This window comes from Triticum urartu, chromosome 2 (genome assembly GCF_003073215.2).
Source record: "Triticum urartu cultivar G1812 chromosome 2, Tu2.1, whole genome shotgun sequence".
NCBI classification, from domain to species: domain Eukaryota; kingdom Viridiplantae; phylum Streptophyta; class Magnoliopsida; order Poales; family Poaceae; genus Triticum; species Triticum urartu.
Window position 1 is genome coordinate 509,381,862 of NC_053023.1, and position 25,937 is coordinate 509,407,798.

The 25,937-nt window shown below is 45.9% G+C and overlaps 1 protein-coding gene across 2 annotated transcripts; it reads right to left on the bottom strand.

The window, feature by feature from the left end:
* Nucleotides 1-12,195: 12,195 nt before the first annotated feature.
* Nucleotides 12,196-24,381, bottom strand: LOC125538320 (kinesin-like protein KIN-7E, chloroplastic). 2 transcript variants are annotated; one of them, XM_048701583.1, is made up of 25 exons: nt 23,822-24,381; nt 23,625-23,722; nt 22,448-22,537; nt 21,096-21,148; nt 20,759-20,824; nt 20,622-20,675; nt 20,242-20,301; nt 19,901-19,979; nt 19,513-19,580; nt 19,153-19,212; nt 18,926-19,030; nt 18,349-18,453; nt 18,074-18,181; nt 17,855-18,001; nt 17,403-17,585; nt 16,736-16,906; nt 15,496-15,729; nt 14,872-15,012; nt 14,625-14,750; nt 14,345-14,395; nt 14,204-14,251; nt 13,898-14,134; nt 13,148-13,822; nt 12,872-12,961; nt 12,196-12,710 (listed from the first exon to the last, which is right to left on the bottom strand). In XM_048701583.1, exons 1-25 carry the CDS (start codon nt 24,202-24,204, stop codon nt 12,690-12,692), a joined length of 3,453 nt encoding a protein of 1,150 aa, XP_048557540.1. In that variant the 5' UTR covers nt 24,205-24,381; the 3' UTR covers nt 12,196-12,689. The 2 variants fall into 2 exon arrangements, with proteins under 2 accessions (XP_048557540.1, XP_048557539.1); XM_048701582.1 differs by having other exon boundaries at nt 15,496-15,732; nt 23,822-24,379.
* Between the last annotated feature and the right edge of the window lie 1,556 nt (nt 24,382-25,937).

The window sequence follows — 25,937 nt, forward strand, 5'->3', positions numbered from 1 at the left end:
GTAGTTTCGTCATAAGTATCATGCAAAGCAGAAGTTGCATCATCAATAACATGCAACATATCAAAATGAATAGCAGGTGTAGGTGTCGCAAGTTTACTCAAAATAGAAGGTAAATCAAGTGCAGAGCTAGATGGCAGTTCCTTACCTCCCCTCGTAGTTGAGGGAAAAATCTTGGTTCTTTGATCTTTCAAGTTCTTCATAGTGATAAGCAGATATAAATCCCAACTGACTCAAAGAATAGAGATATGCTCCCCGGCAACGGCGCCAGAAAATAGTCTTGATAACCCACAAGTATAGGGGATCGCAACAGTTTTCGAGGGTAGAGTATTCAACCCAAATTTATTGATTCGACACAAGGGGAGCCAAAGAATATTCTCAAGTATTAGCAGCTGAGTTGTCAATTCAACCACACCTGTAAACTTAATATCTGCAACAAAGTGTTTAGTAGAAAAGTAATATGATAGTAGTGGTAACGGTAGAAAAAGTAATATTTTTGGTTTTATAGTGATTGTAACAGTAGCAACGAAAAAGTAAATAAGCAAAGAACAATATATGAAAAGCTCGTAGGCATTGGATCAGTGATGGAGAATTATGTCGGATGCGATCAATCATGCAACAGTTATAACCTAGGGTGACACAGAACTAGCTCTAGTTCATCAATGTAATGTAGGCATGTATTCCGAATATATTCATACGTGCTTATGGAAAAAACTTGCATGACATCTTTTGTCCTACCCTCCCGTGGCAGCAGAGTCCTATTGGAAACTAAGGGATATTAAGGCCTCCTTTTAATAGAGTACCGGACCAAAGCATTAACACATAGTGAATACATGAACTCCTCAAACTACGGTCATCACCGGTAAGTATCCCGATTATTGTCACTTCGGGGTTAACGGATCATAACACATAATAGGTGACTATAGACTTGCAAGATAGGATCACGAACTCACATATATTCATGAAAACATAATAGGTTCAGATCTGAAATCATGGCACTCGGGCCCTAGTGACAAGCATTAAGCATAGAAAAGTCATAGCAACATCAATCTCAGAACATAGTGGATACTAGGGATCAAACCCTAACAAAACTAACTCGATTACATCATAAATCTCATCCAACCCATCACCGTCCAGCAAGCCTACGATGGAATTACTCACGCACGGCGGTGAACATCATGAAATTGGTGATGGAGGAAGGTTGATGATGATGATGGCGACGGATTCCCCTCTTCGGAGCCCCAAACGGACTCCAGATCAGCCCTCCCGAGAGAGTTAGGGCTTGGCGGCGGCTCCGTATCGTAAAATGCGATGAATCCTTCTCTCTGATTTTTTTTCTCCCCAAAAGTGAATATATGGAGTTGGAGTTGAGGTCGGTGGAGCGTCAGGGGGCCCACGAGGTAGGGGGCGCACCCAGGGGGTAGGCGCACCCCCACCCTCGTGGACAGGGTGTGGGCCCCCGGACGTGGATCTTTTCACCAGTATTTTTTATATATTCCAAAAATAATCTCCATTGATTTTCATGTCATTCTGAGACCTTTTATTTCTGAACAAAAATAACACCATGGCAATTCTGCTGAAAATAGCGTCAGTCCGGGTTAGTTCCATTAAAATCATGCAAGTTAGAGTCCAAAACAAGGGCAAGAGTGTTTGGAAAAGTAGATACGACAGAGACGTATCACTCACATCCGACAGTGGAGTCGATGACTTGATCGATCCACAGGAGGTCGAATGGATCCTTGGGGCAGGACTTGTTCAGGCTGGTGTAGTCGATACACATGTGCCGGGTATTGTTTTTCTTCAGGACAAGGACTAGGTTGGCCAGCCACTCGGGGTGGAACACCTCCATGATGAAGCCGTCCGCCAAAAGCTTGGCGATCTCTTCACCAATGGTTCTTCTCTTCTCCTCTGAGAAACGTTGTAGGGGTTGGCGGACAGGCTTGGCGTCCTTGCGGATGTGGAGTTTGTGCTCGGCCTACTTCCTCGGGATACCCGGCTTGTCCTTTAGGGTCCATGCGAAGATATCCCGATTCTCACGGAGGAGGTCGACGAGCTCGCCTTCCTATTTGATGTCGAGGCGGGTGCCCACGACAACGTACTTGCTGCAGTTAGGGTCTTTCGGGTTCAGCTTCACTTTCTTGGTCTCCTTGGAGGGCTTGAACGAGGCCTCGTCGGCCGGCTCCTTGGCCGGAACCGGCACACTCGGCATCTCGCTGGCCAGAGCAACGATCTGGTCGAGCTGGCGCCGCTCCTCGGCGATGACCAGTGACTCCGCTAGTTTGGCCTTGTCTCAAGCACACTCGAGGGATTTGCGGTGATCGCCGGTGATGGTGATGAGGCCTTTCGGACCCGACGGCTTCATCTTCAGATAAGTGTAGTGGGGGACCGCCATGAACATGGCGAGTGCGGGCTGGCCCAGCAGCGCATGGTACGCGCTGGGCAGATCCACCACCTCGAACTAGAGCAACTAGCGTCGGAAGTGGTCACTGGTGCCGAAGAGGACGTCGAGCCGGATCCGGCCAATAGGGGACCGAGAGAGGCCGGGAACGATGCCGTGGAAGATCATCCGGGTCGGCTCCAGGTCTTTGGCTTCGAGACCGAACTTGGTCATGGTGTCGCAGTAGAGGATGTTGATGCTGCTGCCGCCATCGATGAGGACCCGGGAGAACTTGCACATGCGCCGGGGCGCGACGATGGTGGGGTTGAGGACGAGGGCGTAGCCACCCTGGTTCGGCATGACGGCCGAGTGGTCTTCCCAGGTCTAGGTGACCGGGCGCTCCGACCAATGCATGTATTCCGGCTTGGCCGAGATGACGGTGTTCACCTCCTGCCGAAGCAGGCGTTCGCTATGCTTGTCGTCACCAATGGTGAAGACTATGTAGATCATGTTCTGGTCGGGGTAGACGCCGTCGCGCATCGCGCCACCAGCCGGAGGCAGGGAAGGAGGTGGAGGAGGCTGCCCCGCTCCTGGAGTCGAGGCCGGAGGAGGCGCGATGTCACCCCGCATGATGCGCTTGGTGATGGCGCACTGCCGAAGCATGTGTGTGGACGGCCTTGCACCGCTATGATGCTTGTAGGGAGCGTCGAGCATCTCCACAAAACTCATGGCGGGTTGCCACGCCGTCTTGCCGATTTGCCGGCGTTTGGCAGCCGGCTCGGCCACGGGTGCCTGTTCGGCGGCCGCGACGAGTCGGTTGTCGTAGCGCTGAGCCCGCTGGTCGGCCTTGCACTTGTTGTTCTGCTGGTTGTGATGCTGCCGGCTGCTTTCGTCGGCCGGCTTGGGAGGGGGAACCGGCTTTGCCTTGCCGACTTCGTCCAGCGCCACCTGGATCTTCATGGCGGAGTCGGCGTTGGCGTATTTATCTGCCGTCACCATGAGCATGGCCATGGTGGCCGGCTCGGAGTGCAAGAGCTTATGCTTGAGGCGGGTGTCATCCCGGCACCCATTGACGAAGTACTGGATGGCCTGGACTTCGTGGACGCCCTCGCAGCTATTCCGGAGCTCGGTCCAGCGTGTGAGGTACTCGCGGCCGGTCTCCGTCGGACCCTGAACGCACATGGCGAGCTGGCTAGGGAGGCCGGGTCGCTTGTAGGTCCCACGCGTTGATGCTGCCCGCTGGCAGGCTTGCGATGCCGATGGCGGTGGTGTAGTCGATGAGCCAGTCCTCTGGCTTGACGGTGCCATTGTACTTGGGGTGTCGCGGGGGAGCGTGAACCCTTTATGGAAGGGCTCATCCTGGATGCGCGGGCTGAAGCACGCCAGCCTGACGGCGTTGTTTTCTTCCAGCTCCAGGAAGAGGGCGAGTTGGTCGAGGCAGTGGCGAGCATCGGTGTCCTCAATGGCGCGCGGGCCCAGTCGGCTGGCGACCGTGCCACGGGGGGCGGGTTGACCGAAGCCAGACGTCGGCCAGGTTGCAGGGGAGGATCACGCTGGCGCCGGTCTTCCGGGGCCGACTCGCCGCCCAAGCCGCCGACAGTCATCGGGGCAGGGTTACGCCGGGTCCGGGTGCGGCCGGAGTGCGCTTCGCCGGGTGGCGAAGACGCCGTGTTCTTTTGGTCCTCGGGACCATTGGTGTGGATGGATCCGGATCCCGTCGGCTTGGCGAGTTGGTTGAGGCGGTCCTGATGCACGTTGGCCGCGTCGAGGAGGTCGTTCACCCACTCCAGGTGGTCCTGCAGCTCCTCGCCGGCGAGCTGATCTAGGCCGACTGCGGCCGCCGGAGCGGCGCGCATGTTCTTCACGGGAGTCTCATAGACGGGAGGGATCCCACCGAAGGCGCGGCCGATTGCGCCGCCCCGGGCTCGCATGTCGACAACCCGGCTTGGGTCGACCACGGCAGGCGTGAAGCCGTAGGCGGCATTGCACTCTAGCTGAGCAGAGTCGAGGCGAAGCTGCGTGGCAGCGAGCGTCTCGGTCAGGTCCAGCAGGCGCTGGCGGTCTTCCTCAAGCCGAGTCCGGGCCCCGGCGATGTTGGAGGCGTCGACGTCAGTGGTGATGGGGACGTGAAGGCTCTGCATCGTGGCACGCAGCGGGTTCGGTAGGTTGGCGCATTCCACTGCGGCCTTAGCTTCGGCAGCCTTCCTTGTCACGCTGGATGAAGACGTGTCGGTGTCGGTGACGAATACCTCTACGCAAAGGTCCATTGCACCGGCAGGAGCGCCGTCGCCGAGGGATACGGGGGAGCCAGAGATGTCCAGTACCTCACTGGGGTACTCGTCGGCCGCGAGCGCATAGGAGATGCGCAGCGCGGCGAAGGAGGCGGCGAGCGCATCGGTGACGTCGTCCGCTAGCATGATGGGCTCGTCGGAGTCAGAGAGGAGCCCCATCCGGAACATGTCTCCGGCCGGGACATCGAGCTGCCCCACGGTGGGCACCAACTGTCGTGGTGGGCGCACGACAGATGCCAAGGGATGGCTAAAGAGAGGAGGAGGAGGCTCGAGGGCACCGGTGGGCTCCGGAGACGAGGTCGGCATGAGCGAGCGTGGGACGCAAGACATACCCAGGTTCGGGGCTCTCCGGAGAGACAACACCCCTAGTCCTGCCGAGTGTAGTTGGTTTGTAACAGTACAGAGTTGCTCCTAGAGCTGTATGGAGGAAGAAGGATGGCAGGCCAAGGCTTAGGCTGCCCCCTCTCCTAGTGTGTGGCTAGTCTGATCCTATGTCTCGTTATGTGATCGCCCGTATGCATGAGGGCTCCTGGGGGGGGTTATAGGTCAACCCTCCAGGGGTACAATGGTAATGTTACAAGGTCGTGGGGCCGGGTTGTCATTGTCCGGGAAGTCGGCGCTGGGACCCACCGGGTGTCAGGGTTCACCGGGTTCTCTGGGCACGGGCCCCGCGGGCCTAGGGGCACTGTTTGCTATCTTGTCGATCGTCACGGAGTGGCCGGGTTGAGTCTGCTACAGTGACGCACCGTCAGGTCGCCGCTTGCTGGCATCACCAGTGACGACGGGTGCACTGTAGCCACGCTAGCCCTGGTCAGCAGGTAGGTGGGGCATTGTTGCCATGCCTCGGCTGACCAGAGGCGTGGGCGGGGCACTGTTGTCTTGTTCATCCTTGAATGGAGACTCGTCCCATTGTACGGCTGGGATGGGACGGGAGCGGACCCGTGGCCGGGTTGAGGAACACGCCAAAGGGGGAGCTGGCTTGTTGGAGAAGTCTTGAAATGCCGGGCTCGGCCGTCTCATGCCGGTCGCAGGGGCCGGGTTGAGGAGTTCGACCGGGTCGAGGGGCTTGGCCGGGTTGAGCAACCCGGCCAAGCGCGAGCCAGATTGAGGGGCGTTGCTGGCCCCGATGTTTTTGAAAAGTATCCAGGTTCCATTGCCTGCCCGGGGTTCACCCCCCCCCCCCTGACAGTAGTGGTATCCTCAGAAGAGGGGTTTGAAACCACATCAGCAGTTGATGATATTGCAATAGTAGCAGCAGTAGAACATTCAGCAGCAGAGACAACATCATCACGCTCAAGACATTTTAAACATGGTGGCTCAAAGTCTCCCTAAGCAGAACTAATCTATTGAGCACGAAGTGAATCATTCTCTTTTTGAAGATCTTCATGAGATGCTCTCAAATTCTCAAGTTATTGCTTCCTTTGAAGATAATCATAGGAAAGTTTTTCATGAGTAGCTGAGAGAGTTTCATGACGACTTTCAAGTTCTTCGTACTTAACGTGAAGATTTTCTATGTCTTCAATTAAGGACTGAGTTCGATTCATTTCCGTGTCCAACAGGTCATCGCTTTTGTCTAGCAACTTTTGAATATGTTCCATAGTAGTTTGTTGTTTAGTTGCAATTTTAGCAAGTGTCTTGTAGCTAGGTTTGAAGGAAATATGCCTTAGAGGCAATAATAAAGTTGTTATTTATATTTCCTTATATCGTGATAAATGTTTATTATTCATGCTAGAATTGTATTAACCGAAAACTTAGTACATGTGTGAATACATAGACAAAACAAAGTGTCCCTAGTATGCCTCTACTTGACTAGCTCGTTAATCAAAGATGGTTAAGTTTCCTGACCATAGACATGTGTTGTCATTTGATGAATGGGATCACATCATTAGGAGAATGATGTGATGGACAAGACCCATCCGTTAGCTTAGCATAATGATCGTTAAGTTTTATTGCTATTGCTTTCTTCATGACTTATACATATTCCTTTGACTATGAGATTATGCAACTCCCGAATACCGGAGGAACACCTTGTGTGCTATCAAACGTCACAACGTAACTGGGTGATTATAAAGATGGTCTACAGGTGTCTCCGAAGGTGTTTGTTGGGTTGGCATAGATCGAGATTAGGATTTGTCACTCCGAGTATCAGAGACGTATCTCTGGGCCCTCTCGGTAATGCACATCACGATAAGCCTTGCAAGAAATGTAACTAATGAGTTAGTTGCGGGATGATGCATTACGGAACGAGTAAAGAGATTTGCCGGTAATGAGATTGAACTAGGTATAAGGATACTGACGGTCAAATCTCGGGCAAGTAACATACCGATGACAAAGGGAATTACGTATGTTCTCATTACGGTTTGACCGATAAAGATCTTTGTAGAATATGTAGGAACCAATATGAGCATCTAGGTTCCACTATTGGTTATTGACCGGAGATGTGTCTCGGTCATGTCTACATAGTTCTCGAATCCGTAGGGTCCGCACGCTTAACGTTCCATGACGAATTGTATTATGAGTTATGTGTTTTGGTGACCAAAGATTGTTCGGAGTCCCGGATGAGATCACGGACATGATGAGGAGTCTCGAAATGGTCGAGAGGTAAAGATTGATATATTGGACGATGGTATTCGGACACCGGAATGGTTTCGAAATGGTTCGGGTATTTTTTGGAGTACTGAGGGGTTACCGGGACCCCCCCCCCCCCGGGGAAAGTTATGGGCCTACATGGGCCACGGGAGAGAGGGGTGGCGGCGCCCCCTCCCATGGGGAGTCCGGATTGGACTAGGGGAGGGGGCGCTCCCCCCTTTCCTTCTCCTCTTCCCTCTCCCTTCCCCTTTCCCCCTCCGTAAGAAAGGAAGGGGTTCGAATAGGACTTGGAGTCCTATTCGGTTTCCCCCCATGGCACGCCCCCTAGGGCCGGCTGCCTCCTCCCCTCCTCCTTTATATACGAGGGCAGGGGGCACCCCAAGACACAACATTTGTTCTCTTAGCCGTGTGTGGTGCCCCCCCTCCATAATTTACTCCTTCGGTCATGCGTCGTAGTGCTTAGGCGAAGCCCTATGCGGATCACATCACCATCACCGTCACCATGCCGTCGTGCTGACGAAAATCTCCCTCGACCCTCTGCTGGATCAAGAGTTCGAGGGATTGATAGCTGAACGTGTGCAGAACTCGGAGGTGCCGTACGTTCGGTACTTGATTGGTTGGATCGCGAAGACGTTCGACTACATCAACCGCGTTAACCCAATGCTTCCGCTTTCGGTCTACGAGGGTACGTGGACACACTCTCCCCTCCGGGTGGTTAAACCGAATCACACAGAACAAGGGAGCACCTTGCTCTGATACCAATTAAAAGTGCTAGTTATCGACTAGAGGGGGGTGAATAGGCGATTTTTATGAAAGTCTTCAAAACACGAGGTCTTTGAAGACAAACAGTAGAAATGAACCTATTGATATGCAGCGGAAGATAGACTACACTAGACAAGCCATAGTCAAGTAAGCAATGTAATGAAAGCACGAAGACTATCAGCAGCTAGGTAGTATGGATCAGGATGGAAGACAGTATGAAGCCAAACAGGAAATAGTCTTCACTCAGTGAAGTCAGACAGATCAAACAAGCAAGCAATGACTTCACGAAGACAAACAATAAATTAAAGGGAAGAGGGACATAGAACTAGTTGCTTGGTGAAGACAAGGATTCGGTAGACCAGTTCTAGTTGTTATGACAACTGTACGTCTGGTTAGGGAGGCTAGGATTGAATTCAGAAGACCACGTCTTCACCTTATTCCCCTTGAGCTAAGGACACCCGGTCCTCCCCCAATCACTCTGGTAAGTCTTCAAGGTAGACTTCTGAACCTTCACAGACTTCGTTCACCGACGATCCACAATGGCTCTTGGATGCTCAGAACGCGACGCCTAACCGGTTGGAGGATTCACAGTCCTCAAGTGTAACAAGTCTTCAGGTCACGCGGACAGAAAGACTTCAGTGATGCCTAACACTCTCTAGCTCTGTGTGTTTTGGGCCTTGTCCTCGCAAGGATCTCTCTCTCAAAGGCTTTGAAGGTGGGTTGCTCTCAAACGACAAAAGTCGTGCACTAACTCTGAGCAGCCACCAATTTATGGTGTAGGGGGTGTGCTATTTATAGCCAGGAGGCAACCCGACCTGATATGTCCGAAATGACCCTGGGTCGCTAAGGAACCGACACGTGTCCAACGATCGGATTTCAAACACACGCTGCAGCTTGACTTGGGCTACAAGCAAAGCTGACTCATCCAACTCTGGGTAAGATTTGCTCTCATTGTCTTCGCTCGAAGACATAGGATTTTGGTTGAGCATCACATCAGTCACTCTGACTTTATTCACTTGGACCCCACTTAACAATACGGTGGTTCCTATGACTCAATAAAGAAGAAAGGAAACTATGAAACAACTATGTCTTCGCACTCCACATTCTTCAAGTGAATGTCTTCACATGTCATAATCTTCACGAACCACCATTGTCTTCAATGTCTTCACATATTTTTAGGGGACATCTCTGATAGGTAAACCGAATCAATAAGGCACTACTACATGTGTTATCCTGCAATTCTCACAAACACATTAGTCCCTCAACCAAGTTTGTCGTCAATACTCCAAAACCAACTAGGGGTGGCACTAGATGCACTTACAGTTGATTTTATGCATATCTTTTAGAGTATATTCTAGTGCCAAAGTCCCTCATATCATATCCATCTAGCACTTATTCATGTCTCCAATGCATAGTTCTTGGTATTTACTTGTTTGACAAAGTTCGTTGCACAATTTTTTGTTTTTATTAGTTTTCCTTGTTTTGTGGTCTTTGTAGGTGTGTTGACATGTTCATGGACTTGGGACAACCAAGTTGGGGGTCAAACGGAGAAGTTTCAGGCACCGGATCAAGGCCCTTTGGAGAGTTTGATGATTTGACATTTATCAAAGTGTCCAAAATGAAGATCCAAGGCCTCTAACACACCGAGCTTTTCGCTAGCAATCCAACGAGCCCCAGAATGTCATTCAGAGTTTGTCTAAAGAAATGGCGACCATAATACGAATTAGCTCCCGAAGTCCAGGGAGAAAGACGGCCTTCCATACGAGCGGAGCTGCTGGTATGGGCGGTCGTATGACGTCCTGACAGCTCCGAAAATCAGCAATACCTATGCGGATTGAGCTCTGATTTCGTCCTTGTTTTTTCCTACGGGATTCTTGATGACCAAGGCTTGTATTGGGCGTGGATTTGGCTCCCCTTGAGCCCTTGGATGAAAGGGAGGATACTAGATCAACGGAGGAGACCCGAGGAGGACTCCTATATGAAGGCCTCCAACCCTAGCCGCCGCCTCAACCATCTACATCCTCCACAAGTTTCATCTCCTGCCGCCACTCCTCCATTGTAGCAAACCCACCATAGAGAAGGGCCAAGACAAGGAAGGGAGAAAGGAGGAGGCGCCTCCCACGTCTGGCGCCGGCCAAAGGGTCGGCGCCCTCTTCATCACCGCTGCCATGCCTCTCTCCATCTCCAACTCCATGTTGGATTGTAACTTGTCCCTCATCTGTATGTACTCCATCACCATGTTTGAGTAATTTATTAGTTCTTGGGGGAATAAGATGAACTCTAGTTTGTGCTAGTACCGATTGTCTTGCGCGATATGGTATCCTCTGTACATGTTTATGTTAGTAGCCTTCTTGACGTTAGGTGAAGTCGACCATCCAATGTATGCCAATTTTGGACGGAAGGTTATTACTGTTGGCGTACCGTGTGGTTGCGGAGGTGGGTGACGTGACAGGCCCCACCTCCCTTCGTAGCGGATCATTGCAGCAGGGGGTAAAACGAAGACCACTTTGGCTGCGCCAACGGGGACCTGTTTCCCCTTAATCACCGTTTGATATCCGGAGTGAGGAAGAACGGTGGTGGCGTATGTGATACGGTGCTGCCGCGTGTATGCACGTATCTGTACCGGCTCCGGCCACAAAGAGAAACATGTAAAGTGGCTTAGTATTCGTAGAACGAACGTGTAGTGATGATTCCGGATACCTCGAGAACGCCCTTATTACTCAAGCACCGCCCCCTTTTATTTTACCCGGTGTTTTATTTATGTTTTTACCTTCGTGTAGTTGTTTAGTTAAAACCACCCTTATTATCGTTTTCGCTAGCAACTGACGAATAGACTATTTTCAAATAACAATCTGGGTGTGAATGTAGCCACGTAAGTGACGGTGTAGCTGCGGGATTGACAGTTACCTATGCACCACCGCTCCTTGTGGGATCAAGATGCTCTACTTACCACCCAGCGTCGTTGCCAGGGAGCAAAAGCGCTCGGTTACCTTCCCGTGAAGTTTCGCTGACTGGTGATTATGGTTTTTTATCCTTCTCATTGGAGGGGTTTTTCCACAATAAAATCTTATGTCCTTTGTGTGATTTGATCTTCCTTGTTTTCTTTTGCTTGTCATATCTCTAGCATTGGTGTTTGGACAAGTGGTTTTTGTTGCAACTTGGTGACACAGAGAATTTGATATAACAAGGTAACAAGAATTCGCTAGAAACATCTTTTTTTTTTAAATGGCAACGGAGTTTCTAACGAAGAGACTTTTTGAAAGCAAAGCAAAGCTTTATAACTTACGGTATTTAGGTAAATCACCCTGAACACAAGCAGCCACCAGGGCTGGTACATCGGACCTCCACTCCTCATAATGGAGGTCAAGTAATCCACCCAATATTGGCAAGTTCATGTGCAACAGAATTGGCAGAACGCCTACACACCGAAATAACAAACTTAGAAAACCACAACTTAAGCTGATATTTGGTGTCCTCTATCACCGCTGCGTACGCCGAGTAATCCACCTTCTATATGTCCAACGCCCCATGAAACCACTGCTGGATGCCATCCACGTTCAAACGTATTGTTGTGTGATCTATGCCAGACAGAAGAAACAATCTGCAGTGTTCTGCAGTAGGTAAACAGTACTTCGCGGCACTGTGTCTGTCATGGCTCCTACCTCGAGGTGGAAATGAACAATATATGTGGGTGGAGCGGCAGCTCCATGGTGAGGTAAACTATTTTTTCAGCAATCCAGAGTCCAACTCGAGAGCAAGCATTACACTTCGTCACTGCGCCCCCCTGGCTTGATCACCTCGACCAGAGATCAACAATGGACATGCGAATCGAAGGCATGCTTGTCCACGATAGCTGCTGCCGTGACACCAACACACAAATCCATTTCCTTGCCGACGGTGCCGCCGTACAGCAACGGAACACGGACCGAAGGACCTGGGCGGCGGGCACACACACACGTACTGGTCTCCTGGATCAGCCGTGGAAAAAGAATGTCTCGCGGCACCGTACGACAACAAACACCAACCCAGATCTCGGCCGCGCGCAAACGTGAAACCCTAGCTTGCACAACCCGAACCGTAGCGACGCTTTAATCAGCCGGAAATCCGTGCCGCTACTGATCGCTGAAGTCAATCCAGCATTAAGTACAGCCCCAAGCATACGGCGATCACGCATGAAAATGAAAATAATGTGCCAAGGCTGCAGTTTTGCTTCAGGGAACAAGTACGTCAGGACTACATATATCCGCCTAAACACATACAAACACGCTAAACAAACAGTTCCACCTGTTCAAGTTTCAACTCAAGAAGTCGGGATTACATCTCTGACTCTGGAGGCAAAAGCGCGGATTAGCTACGCCTTTGGCGTCTTCTTGCTAGGACGTAGTACGAGTAAATACAATCTACAGTTAGATCTTTCTAGTGGAGTAAACTGTACAGGTGAGTAAGCACCCGGCAGGTTAACATCGGGCCAACTGAACTATATTTTGCCTCCCCTTTTGCTTGATAACACAGGCGAAGGATGGCTGTTCGAAGTGCCCTGATCTGGTCTTGTAAGTCTTAATGCAATAGAATTCACATGCTTCGACTGTAGCAGCAATATACCGTGTGAATAAACAGCAGCCGACGAACATGAGATATGGCCGCAAGACTCTCAGCTTGAACAAGGAGGCCTGCTATAGCACCTGCTTTGCCATCTGTAAACTACAAGCGGTAAGTAGCGTGGAGATAGGTACTTACAAGCACCCAAAATCTACAGGTATGAAATGAAGCCTTCCCTCTCAGATGTGCTTAAGTGCAAGACTGTGTAGCAGCTAGCAGAAAGTTCAGAAAATTAAGTAGAAATGAGATAACGTACCTTTTCTTGGCAAATCCTCGACAATGCTTCCACATGAAAATTTTGTAGCTCCTCAAGGACTTTAACCTCCAAGCCTCTGATATCTTCACCCTGAAAAGGTCCAATACGTGCATCAGAAGAATAGAAGGACATCACACGAGTCATCTCTGTATACTGTGTTATGTGGTGCAAGGTAAGCTTCTAGCAGAAAGAAATACTGTGCATAAAATATAGATGAGATGTATCCAGCTTTCAGAGAGGACACTTGTTACAACGGTAAAAATATAATAGGATCACCTTCAATCTAGACATTGCGTTTTCCAACTCTTTGCAGCGCCTTCTTTCAAAATTGTATGCAGCTTTGGCTTCTTCCAAAGTACTGATGCCATCCCATTTCCAATTATCTGAAGCTTCCATATCGCTTAGGATTCTACCAGTATCAGTCTTCGATGAATGAAAGCCGTTTTGCTTTGATTTAAATTCAAACAAATCATCCTGAGAGCTTTCTTTCTTTATCTTTGAAACAAGGGCCCACATGTTTTCCAGTTCATTTTCCAAATCATGCTCATGGCACTTTGCATCATCAATTATCTTCAGAAGCTCATTTTCCCTTCGGGCCTTTTGCGATAATGTGTCTTCTAAGGCAGCCTCTCGCTGGCAACTAGCAACCAACTCTTTCTGCATCTCCTCAACCAAAATTCCATTATCTTGATCACGGCGTTTTGTGTCATTGCCCCTTGTGACTGATGCAGTAAGCTCTTTGGCTGCAGTAAAGTCTGCAGCCAGCTTTGCATTTTCGTAAGAAAGCCTGGTGACTTCTTCTGCCAAATTTTTTAGTTCGACTGCAGCGGCAGATGCCAATTCTTTAGCATAGTATGATTCTTCAGCCAGCTTTTGACTCTGAATTTCTAGCCCATCTTTCTCTTCCGTCAGCCTCAGCTTGTCTTGCTTCAAATTCTCAATTTCTGCAGCCTGCAGCGCTGGTCTTTAGGTTTCAAGTGACAGACTAACTGGACGCAGATAAATTTAGGGGGATGTGATGCTTACCTGCATGAGCACTTGAGATTTTAATGGCGACTCCTTATTTTCTTCCGCTGTTCTAGAGGGAATGTTCTCATGACTTGAGAATTCATCTGCCTGATCCTTAGGATAACTTCTTGACGTTGATGGTTCACTAAACTGCATACCGGCCACATTATTCTCACTCTTAGAGGCCTTCAACAAATTACTGATTTGTCGCTTCAATTGTGCAACTGTTTCTTGGAGTTCTGCATTTTCTGATACCTATTTGAACAAGAACATTAGACTGATATGTTGGAGATGAAAAATAACTGTTCTCCCGCCCTTTCTCACCTTTGTTTGTAGCTGATCTTGAAGAATTTTATTATCTGCAGACATGATCTGCAGAGACAACACATCCGAAACGGTAATTAGTATAGGATAAATATCAACCAAAGAAACAAAGATTAGCTGACAAAGTGGCATTGAACAAACCTCCAGTTCACATGTCATCTCACTCAATTGTGTGCTCAACCTTGAAAAGGTCTGAAAAAATCACATTACACAAAACATTTCAATCATTAACATAGGAATCCAAAACACTATAGCATATGACTCATTGACCAAATAAGTAACGCAACCAAGAAAGTTAAGGTAGACCTAATTAACGAAAACAAAAGAAGAATGCTCAAATGAAAATTTGTAGAAATTTGCATGTAAGGCAACATAAGACAAATTCAAACTTTCCAGTTTAGCATCACTTGAAAACTATTACCTGGGTCATTTCAGTCCTAATAGCTGGGTCATCAGTAGTTTCCAGTGATTGCATTATGCGCTGTTCTAACACATGTATATGTGATTTCTTTTCACTGATTTCATTTTTCAATCTCTCAATTTGGTCCTGCGGAAGAAGAGGAATGGGAATGCTCAGATAAGTATATCTTTTAAATAAATAGCTGAGCTAAAGAAGATATCACATAAATATGCCCAGCTAGCTCAGAAAGGATTATAGATATATTTACCTGAATTTGTGAATCATCAGGGCTGTTGGCTGCTTGCTCTAATAACCTTTTGAGTGAGCTTGTAGAAAATGCGACTTCCCCAGCCAGCATCTTGACCTGCTCTTGGAGAAGATCTATTTGATCCACAATAGTTGTTCCACTCTATACATGTAATGTGTCAGTTGATTCAGTTCGAGTCCAAACCACTGAATATAGCAAACACACGATAAAACAAAAGACAATATGAGTCAATCTGCCATATTAGATAAGCCATGGGATGTGTGCTGCTTCTAGCCAGAAGAGGTAGCCAGGCAAGAACATAGGCCACAGACGACCCTCGCAGTTCAGGGCCAAAAGTACACTTTTTGTAACTAAAATCTGTTATAGCTGAGTCCACTTGTCAACAGCTTTAATCTGGAATCACATTACCCTATATATGTAACAACCATCTCTGTGTGAATGCTCTCCGCAAGCCACTGTTCTTCAGCAAGCAGCAATCCAGAACTAGAAGGTTTTGTTATTAATTAACATGGAAGGTTTCCAGCATATTTCACAGCATAGTTTGTGCCAACCAAGAGAAGGGTGTGCATCATGGTAGAATGAGAGCAACAGGTGAAAATGTAAAAAGTTGGAAAACAGACTCACCGGCAGAGGGTGCCGTACTATGGGTGCGGCACTAAACAAATCACCAGCTTGAGTCCTCTCCAGAAAAGAATCACCGAGTGCTGAATCGTCTGCTTTCCTAGTCACAGATTTCCTTCGACCATCTTTCAGGTCAAGCAATAGGTGCTTTTGTTGTGATGATCTGGAGAAGGAAGGCGAGCCGCTAGCAGTGCTATCACTATCGGCACTAGGTGATAGCCCAGATAATTGCTCTGACTTCTGCATAAGTAACATATATCAATGGGTAATTCAGATAACTTATATTACTAACTCAAATAGCTTGTACAACTAAGCTACTACAAGCTACAAAAACAAAATAACTCACAAAGCTATATGAAACACCAACAAAGATAGCTGAACAATTAGAGAGCATCAAACAAATGGTGACAGACGAGACCTGAGTGTTCCGTGTGTACATAAAAAAGAGGGGCGCATAAGTGGAACTACACGTCTTAAAAATCAGGTAGAAGATGGAGCTGATATTTATGATCTCAACCACCAAACCCAAGTACTTTGTTGGAAGTGTATATGTGGATTGCCTAGCCCTTTGCATCAGTTCATACTTTTAATTGCGTTGGCTAGTGCATGTAGCTTAACATGGTATCAGAGCCTAAGGTCTTGAGTTCAAGTCCCGCCTTTCGTGATTTATCCAAGAAATTGTTCTTGCCCCCCCCCCTCTGTGTCCACGTGTAGGCCTCTTGAGCCATACCTCTGAGTCTATTCATGTGTTGAGTTCCCGCGTCACACAGGGGGGGGGGGGGGGGGGGGGTTGTTGAAATGTGTATGTGGATTTCCTAGCCCTTTCCATCAGTTCAGACTTTTGGTTGCGTTGGCTGGTGCATGAAGCTTAACATACTTTACTACCAATGATTAGAAGCCTTTAAGCAAGCAACTCCTAGCTGTACTGCATTCCTTCTTTATTTGAACTGAAACTATTGTACTGCATTCCTATCTTGCAAGAGATATTTAGAAGAAAAAAAAAGTAAGTGCAATTGGAGGAGAGCACATTTAGAATAAAATGAACTACAAGACTCCAGTAAAACCACCTGATGTGTTCCTTAAATTATATCCTTTTTGAATGACCAGGAAAGCTAAATTGCCTACTGTAAGCATGCAACCCTTTACCAGGAGAGAACAAAAAAATAAAAATCGGTGGTGCCAATACAAAATTTAACATAGAAACTGAGAAACACAAACTACATAATCCATAGCACGAAATCACCTTTAGTTTGAACCAACCAAGCATTCCACGTTTGCGATTCCTTCTATCAAATCTAGCAGGCTCATCAGAATTGTTAGAATCAAGTTTTGCTTCAATCGAAAACTCTGAATCAAGGCTAATATCATCATCCTCTATGGAGTACTCCCGCTTACGATCAGGTAAATAAGCAAGCTGCAAAAAGAAACCGAATAAGAACAATAGGCATACTCCAATGCACGAAACAGGGTAAATCATCAGGAAAAATAATGCATTTTTAACTACAAGAAACAGTGTTTTATTCTAAAAAATACAACCATAATATGCTGTTGAAAATTATAATGCAGAGCAATTTTTCATGTTCCATTCGATTTTTACTTGAGCATTTCAGCTACATATAGCTACTTAGTCATTCAGTTAGATATACTGCCCAGAAGAGTATGTTTTGATTGCATATTGCCGGGATCCAATGCACTAAGCTCTCGTACAAAATGGGATTAGTAGGGTGTACCCACATCCGTAGAAGTGAAAAACTTTTAGAAAAAGAACTCCTTAATATAAAACAGTATTGAAGAACCCTATCAACAAGTAGGTTACATAAAAATTACAAAGGTTTCACATGAACAAGGCACAGCCGAAAAGTAGAAGCTGCAAACCAAACAAAGAAGAAAGAGAGCTTGAGCTTAGAAACCTCATCTTCCCCAAATGAATGCCGTCGGCGGAGGCTAGCCTGTCCTGAAACTTTTGAGGATATTGAACTTTTGGTTGATACCAGTATCAGTTTTGTTAATCTCTGAATTCTACCCATCAATGCTGCTTTTGCTTCCTCTTCCTGTTCTAACCTTGACTGGAGTTTGACTTGGCCAGCCTCAAGCTATCACACAAAGAGAATATCAGTAATAAATTAATCATCACGGATAAAAATATGGCCCAAGTAATCATGTTCAGAAGGAACAGGTTGGGTTTAATCTACAGTTATGCCATCTGAAAGAAAAGTATCTCAATATGCATGGAGTACAGGCACACTTAGTGGAAGAAAAGTTAGTCTTGCAGTGACGATTTTATTCGTGTTAAGAAGGGAAACAGAACAAATGGACAATAGTTAAGTACCTTATTAGGTGCTGAAAACATGTTAAAAAATACCTGAAGTTTTAGATTAACAAGATCCTCCTGATCCGTGGGAAGAATGTACCCATTTCCCATCATTCCACGTCTCAGTTGTTGCAGCTCTTCTTTCAAGCATGTTATCTCCTTTTGATACTTCTTTATCAAGGACTTCTCATCAATTATCTGTAAAGAAAATTTATCATCAGTAACAAGCATCTTCCTTACAATATGGATTCAAGACTGATTGATTCTTACCTTATTTTGAGAAGCTTTCAACTCGACATGCTTGCTCCTGTGGGCAAATTTTAATGTATTATGTGTTTCTTCGGTGTTGCTGGAAGCAGGGGTAACTGTGCAAATAAGCTGTGACGAAGATAAGGGTGAGAATATATCAACATAAGTTACTTGCACTTCTGAGTCCACATATTATACATGGAAAGGTTCCCAAGGCCAAGGCGAAAAATAAGTAAATAAATAAAGGATCTTCTTAAGATAGAAAGCACAAGTGTACTGTACAAAGAAACACTCACAGAAATGCGCCCATGCCCACTCAGAGAGTACTGAAGTAAGCGTGTGAGCTTTGAATCTCTATAGGGAATATGGGTGGCCTTACCATCTGTAAGTTTAGCAATAACCTGCGAGAAAATGTCATCGACAATTTACCATGGGAAGAACTAAATAAACGTACAAAAATGTGATCGTTTCCCTAGTATCCCTTCATACTAGTAATTTATATTTGGGGTTAAGCATCATGAGGATCCAGGTTAGCATCAGCTATGGAGACATGCATGTAAAAATTGTCTTATTAGTGCTACAAGCAACTACCACAAGTTAAACCTAGCAGATTTGGCACACCATGAGAAGAACTAAATAAGCGAATAAAATGTGATCATTTCCCTAGTACCCCTTCCAACTAGTCATTTATATTTGAGGTTAAGCGTCATGTGATCCAGGTTGTAGCGATCAGCTATGAGCAACTACAGCAAGTTAATCCTAGCATATATGGGACAACTCGATGAAATGTGTTAGAGTTAATATTGTATATATTTGTCAATAATATCACAAAGGAATACAAATCAGCAGCAGCGCAGGTTGCAGGATACTTACAGTTCCAAGAGTGAGCAGGCTTTTGTTTATGTATGAACCTTCTTTACGACGTAATCCAGTTGTTTCGGTCTTGGAACTTTCAGAGCCAGCCAGATCAATTAAGTTCTGACAAAATTATAAGGATTAAAACAATAAGAGCATGTAGAAATAAATTCTACCAAGATGATAATCAGTAAGGTGCTTGAAATGGTATGAAAACTATAAGCATACTCGAGGAGAGGAATTACCAATTGGCACAATCTGACTTCTTCCTCTTCAGTTTCACCAGAGGGGCTGCTCTCAATGGTCTGCAGGTATGTAACACTGTAAGTTTAACAATTCTACCTGAGCTGAAACTATATTAACTGGTTACATCAAACAACTTCCCAATGGAAGAAACAGCAGAGTTTATGATTCAGTGAACATGGAACAGTTAACATAATTTTGCAGACTCAGCAAGCACTAAATATTTGGCAGTACACTGGATGCAAACACTGTCAGAGTGTCAGCCAACAGATGTGTGCATGAGAGAGATAGAGACAGACACACACACACACAGAGAGAGAGAGAGGGAGAGAGAGAGAGGTGGGAGGGATGAGAGAGAATACCAATGTGAAGATAGTATGGCTCCGACTACTGACAAGATTGAAGTTGTTGGATCCAACATGTCTGTGCTCTGCCAGACGAAACGGCATCAGTAATTCAGTGCAAGGTTAATGTAATTCAATTTCAAGGTGTAAATAAAAATAATGAATTGCCAAAGCATCGCATGCACCCACACACAGAAGTTACAGAAGGTCAAAGACGGAGATACACACATAGTACACGGATTCACCAGCAAAGCCACTTATACTGTAGGTTTAAATTTTAGCACAAGAAATCACAAAGACAAACATGGAGATGAAGCAATCTCTATCGAACAGAGGAAATCTTCCTTGGATACGATTGGTGATAATCTGGGAAAAGGAGTGGATGTTATCTAGATAAAACAAATACCTTCTCCAGATGCTATCAGAGAGAGTGCGTGTGCAGGTGATAAAACGACCTCTTCTTTAATCCCTTCCACATAGGTTCCCTAAATGAATAGAAAGAAAGAGGGTACAATTATTAGTGGCTAATAAGGAAGTATAATCTAGCATAGATCAACATTTATTAACAGGAGACTCGTCAGAGAGAAATGAGAAAAGGGAACAAAATAGATCAACACACAATGTGAAATAAGAACTCATAAGTGATAAGTATGCAACAATTCATATTGAGAAACGAATAGAAGATTCCATCTAGTTTAGATTGTCGTGCTGTATAGTATTACTGGACATTATCCAATGACCAGGTACCTGTGCATCTTCTCGAATTCTTAGATTCTGTCCTGTCGGATCAAGTAAATCATTTATAACCTGCAAATGACAAAATCAAAAGCATGAACAACTAATAAACATATTAATGAGTGATTTCGGAAAAAGTTTACTCCAGTTTACTATTTTGCCACCATTTTAAGCTAGTTTTCTAAGTAAGCCTTACTGCATCAGGTTTATCATAATCAGGAGCGCATGGCATGGGACTCCTGGTCTTATATCTTGCCATATACAGATAAGAAACAAACTGGTTCCTATGAGGTGGCAAATCTATGTATTTAAAGCTCCAATGCATAGTGGATAATTCATCTTTGTGTTGCAAATCAGCAGCAAACAAATGCATTGCTTGAAAGATATGTCACCTCATTGTAAATTTCGAGATATGACACTCGCAGAAGAAACTCTCGTCCAGGTGTCTGAGGTCAAGAAAATAAATAATGATGTCATGCGAGCCCGATCTTTTTTACAGTTTACAGACAGAAACATATAAATAAATTACATCTTGAATAATGCTGAACACATCCTTCACTGCCAATGGGATAATTCCAGGCGATTTTTGCTCTCCCTGCAATAAAGGTAATCCAAGTGTACCGTGAAAAAGAATTCAGCATTGCTGCTGATAAAAACAAATTCCACATGCTTATGTGTGTAGGTCAAGTAAACTGTGGTAGGCATTACTCATACGAGAGAAAAGAGGACAATAGCTATATATGTTAAACCGTGAAGCAATGTCTTCTGCTGAAGAAACATGTACGTAGAAGCACACCGCCAGACGTGTTAGAAAAATTAAGATAACAAATGCACACACATAACAATTAGAGGAGGCACAAACTTACATGCATTGTATGAGTTTTCCCGCTACTAGTGACACCATATGCAAAAACAGTTCCTGAAAGAAACAGAGCAATGTTTTGGTAATTGAACAAATCTCAGAAGGTAAAAGTACAACACTATATACAAGAGAAAGAAGGCAAGACTAGCAATGACCAATTATTTAAGTGAGTACGTCCTAATTAAAGGTAGAGGAACGGTTGGCTTCTTTTTCAAGGGAAAAGAGAGTAGAGGTACCACTGGAAATCCGAGATTCTGACAATTATGTAATATCGGTTGTAACAAAGAAGCATGTGAGACCCGAGACCAGATATGTCTGATCACAACAAAGTTGGCACCTACAAAGCATGGACACGGCTGGAAGTGCGAACTGCCGTTCTGATACGGCAGGATACGGGGATACGGCGGGATACGCGAACTTTGCAGTATCCCCCGAATTTCGATTTTGAAAAAAGAAAAAAACACAGGGATATGCTGGGAGACGTGCAGGATACGTTTGGGACACGGCCTGGCCCAAAACAGCCTCGGCCCGACCCAGTATACCTAACCTATTTGCAGGAACTCCTGCACGCTCTCGTCTCAAGGACGAGGTGCTCCCTCCCAGCCTCGCAGGTAACCCAGCAGCCTCTCACCTCTCCTCTTTCCTCAACCTCTTCCTCTTTTATCCTTCAGATTTGCTTGTGCTGCTGGATGTTGCTTGCTGGCTTGCTGCTTGCTTGTGCTGCCGCTTATGCTGGTGGTGCTGCTGCTTCTCATGCTTGCTATGTCTTCCAATTATGTCTTGTCTTCTAATCTTCTGTATTGTCTGTGTCTGATGTGTTTTGCAAGATAGATGCAGCTTGCAATGACAACATGACATGGGGGGATGAGGATCAATCAATCATCACTTGATAAAAGAGACACCAAATGGGGCACTATCCTCTATTATGATCTCTTTCTCATTAATTTTCTGTCTTAATTGTATATTATATGGCATATTTTATTTTATTTTATATATACTCGCCGTGTCCCCGAATGGCTGTTTTTGAAAAATGCCATATCCCGTATCCCCGTATGTGTATCCCCATCTTTCCGTCCCCGTGTCCGTGCTTTTTAGGTTGGCACTGCAAAGGTGGATATAAACGTGGTATGGAGGTTCCCTCAAAGGCATTATGAAAAGTAATGCAGATCCATCCAGTATGCATCCCTGCGGCAGATTTTTTTATTGTATGTTGCCCAAATCTACCTTACTACCAAATATTTATCCTACTAAAGATATTAATAGGGGTATAATGGTGGTTCCTGGTCCACTAAATTTACATTTAGTATTGAACATAATTCACTCTAGAAATTAGAAACAATAAGAGTAGAAATATACCATTGATTCCTTCCATGGCACCACTTACAACATGCTGAGCAGCAACATCATATACGCGGCGAGTTGTAGTAGCTGGACCAAAAACTTTATCTGCAAAATTGAACAAATGGAAACAAAGAAGATGTAGGTTTCAGCAAACTACGCAGACCTGGCAGATGTTACAAATTGTAAAGTATGAAGTTATGATCACTGATATTAGCTTTGTTTTTACGGGTGTGCTTGGTTCATGCCATAGTATGCCCTACCAAAATTTGCCACCCATTGGCAAGCCAAAATATTGGCTAGAGATTCCTTGACCCTTTGTTAGCCAAAAGATTGGCAAGATTTGTGAAGAGAATGCGAGAAGAGTTGGTAAGATTTCATAGGCAACCAACCAAATAAGAGCCAAAATTTTGGTACGGCATGTTTTGGCACCAACCACCAACCAAGCATAACCCTACGAGACGAGCCTTGCTCGGATGGCTAGCTCTGGAGTTGTGCAGGCAACCCAGCTGTTTCGGCCCTTGGGTCAAGAACTAGGCATCGCGCATTTTCCAGGTACTTTCACACATGCACATTTAGTGCGATAATGCCTACCTGCGGTCTGGAGGCTATGTGGCATCTGATAAATTTCCTGGTGCGGATAGCAGACCGGCATGTGGATGTGTGTGTGTGTGTGTGTGTGTGTGTGTGTGTGTGTGTGTGTGTGTGTGTGTGTGTGTGTGTGCTGTGTACGAGTGGTGTGCGTCTGCCTTGTACTACCTCTCAGAAAAATGTTAAACTGTCCTTTTGGTGTAACAGAACCTCAGATTCAAAACAATAGCAAATTAATCTTTACCATGTGTTTGCTACTTCACTAACAAGCACACATTCTCATCACAATCTTGAGCTTGCATGATATAAAGCAAGCTTGACAAAGGTGAGACATCCTATAGAGCTGGAACTGACTTCAACGGTCTATTAGTAGAATATATCAACAATCTCACCACAAAAGTGGCATATCCATTAAATTTACACCTCGATGGCCCAACAGAGCATTTAGTCATCAAACAATTTTACCCTCATTTCACAAAGAAAACCCCGAATATGGTAACCCCTTCTGTTTCATGTGAGGACATTTCCTTAACATCACCGGTTCCACAATCTACATTGTAACACAGTATGTAATATTAACTGAAATGGGCTGAAAATCACTCACCAAAAGCATAGGCGATACTCGGGTTGTACTCATTACGCACCATGTTGTCACCATCAGCATACCAAGCCACCTCGTCCCCCTTGTTGATCTCTCTAGGACTACACACCAACAAATACAAACAATTTTTGAAACACATAAGCACAAAACCCAGAACCTCACGTCCTCAGTAGCAGAAAGCTAGCAGATCAGCAGCTCACCTGAGGGGGCGGAAGCGGACGGTGACCATGATGTTCTCTTTGGCATTGGACGCGTCCACCGCCGCGCCGGACGGCGCCCTCCCGGTCGCTCGCGAGGAAACCGAGGAGGGCGTGGTTGGCCGCGCGGAGGCGGTAGAGGAAGGCGTGGTGGGCCGCGCGGAGGTAGGGGTGGCGGGGCGCGCGAAGGCGGCGGAGGGAGTGGTGGGGCGGCCACCGGAGGAAGACGACGGGGTGGCGGGACGCGCGGAGGAGGCCGGGGTGGACGCGCGGCCTCCCGACGAGGTCCTCGTCGGTGGGGGCGCCGCGGGCGCCGCCACCGCGGGGGAGCGGCGGGATCGGAATGGGGAGATGCTGGAGCGCGTCGATCTCGACGACGACGACATTGTCGCGGAGCTCAGGTTGGAGCGGGGGGGCAGGGTGGGGGCTTAGGGTTTTGGTGGAGAGCAGGCGAGCAGGGTGGAGGGGAGGCTCGTGGGCTCTGCTTTGGTGTGTCGTCGCCGTCTTCCTCAGGGGAGCTTTGCCAGCTTGGTCGCCGTGGCCTCGTTTGTCGATTTGGTCGTGCCGCCTTTTTGGCACTTTGGTCTAAAGCTCCGAAATTTTCTAGGGGCTTTGGGGTTAGACCACCGATGGTGTGCTTACCGGCGGCTATTATCTGGATCACACAATTTATACTGTTTTCTTTCTCTTGTGGACCTTATTAAGGCTCCTCAAACCAATCATAGGTTGTAGAAAAATCTAGCCAGTCTAGTTATGATACTCCCATTACAACCAGGATGACTGGTCGTAATGAAAGTATCATAATTAGTACTTTCTCCATAAACTAATATAAGAGCGTTTAGAATAAGTAGTGATCTAAATGCTCTTATATTAGTTTATAGAGAAAGTATCATGCATGTCAATTAGATAATTTTGATAAGGTAGCATAAAATTAAATGAAGATAGAGGGTTGAGTATCATATCATAATAAATGCTACTCCCTCCGTCTCAAAATTCTTGTCTTGTATCTAATACTAAAACGTGACTTAATATATCCGTATTTAGACAAATGTAAGACAAGAATTTTGGGACGGAGGGAGTATGTTATTATATGTCATGCATGACAGTAAAATAAAAGTACTAGTCTCTCCGTTCCTAAATATAAGTATTTATAGAGATTCCACTATGGACTACATACGAAGCAAAAATGAGTGAATCTATACTCTAAAATGCATCTACATACATCCTTATGTAGTTCATAGTGAAATCTCTACAAAGACTTATATTTGGAAACGAAGGGAGTATATATGATACCAATATATGATACTATGCATTAGGAAGGTTATATCATACATTGGTATCATATGCATGATATTAGTATATGATACTCCCCATTACGACCAGCTTAAACAACCTTATTCGCTTCCCTATTACAATGTTCAGAAGTAGCGAGTGAGAAGTCACAAGCCATATAACAGCGGATCATCAAAAACAATTGCCACCACTCCTGCATAACGTCTTCGGTTCTTCATGGCGTCAATGACATCCAAAATACAATTTTGCTAAAGCACATCTAGATGTGGCATAAGTATTGCACATCTAAGTTCTATGTCGTTGATCTTACGTTGAGATTCGTGTGGATATTTTCTTTTTCTTTTTTCTCTTCCTCTTTATGCTTGCTTCACTCATTCAGATGTGCAATAACTAAAACATATCTAGATGTGCCCTAGACATATCCTCCAAAATATATAAGTTGATAACAAGACAATTATAGTTTGCCCTTTACACGAGGGATAACCTGAATCCCGGTGCGAATGCTTCAGTTGCCAGGACATTCATGCACACATCTATTCTCCTATTTACCCCGAAAATTATCTTTCTCGCTTCTCAATACTGCACATCAGTCGAACCCCTTAAAAAGTCTTGATATTGAATAATGCATCAACGTTAAGTTTTACAAAACCCATGAAATTGGTAAGACTAGCTCAACATAGTCACCCCCCCAAAATGGCCTCTTCTATTTCCCTTCCCTTTACATATGAACCTTGTTCCATAGCAGGGTTTTACCCCGCCCCCACGATGAGAGAGGTTGGGGGCCAGTTCTTTTCGCCCAGGATTCTACAGAATCAAGATTCTAGAA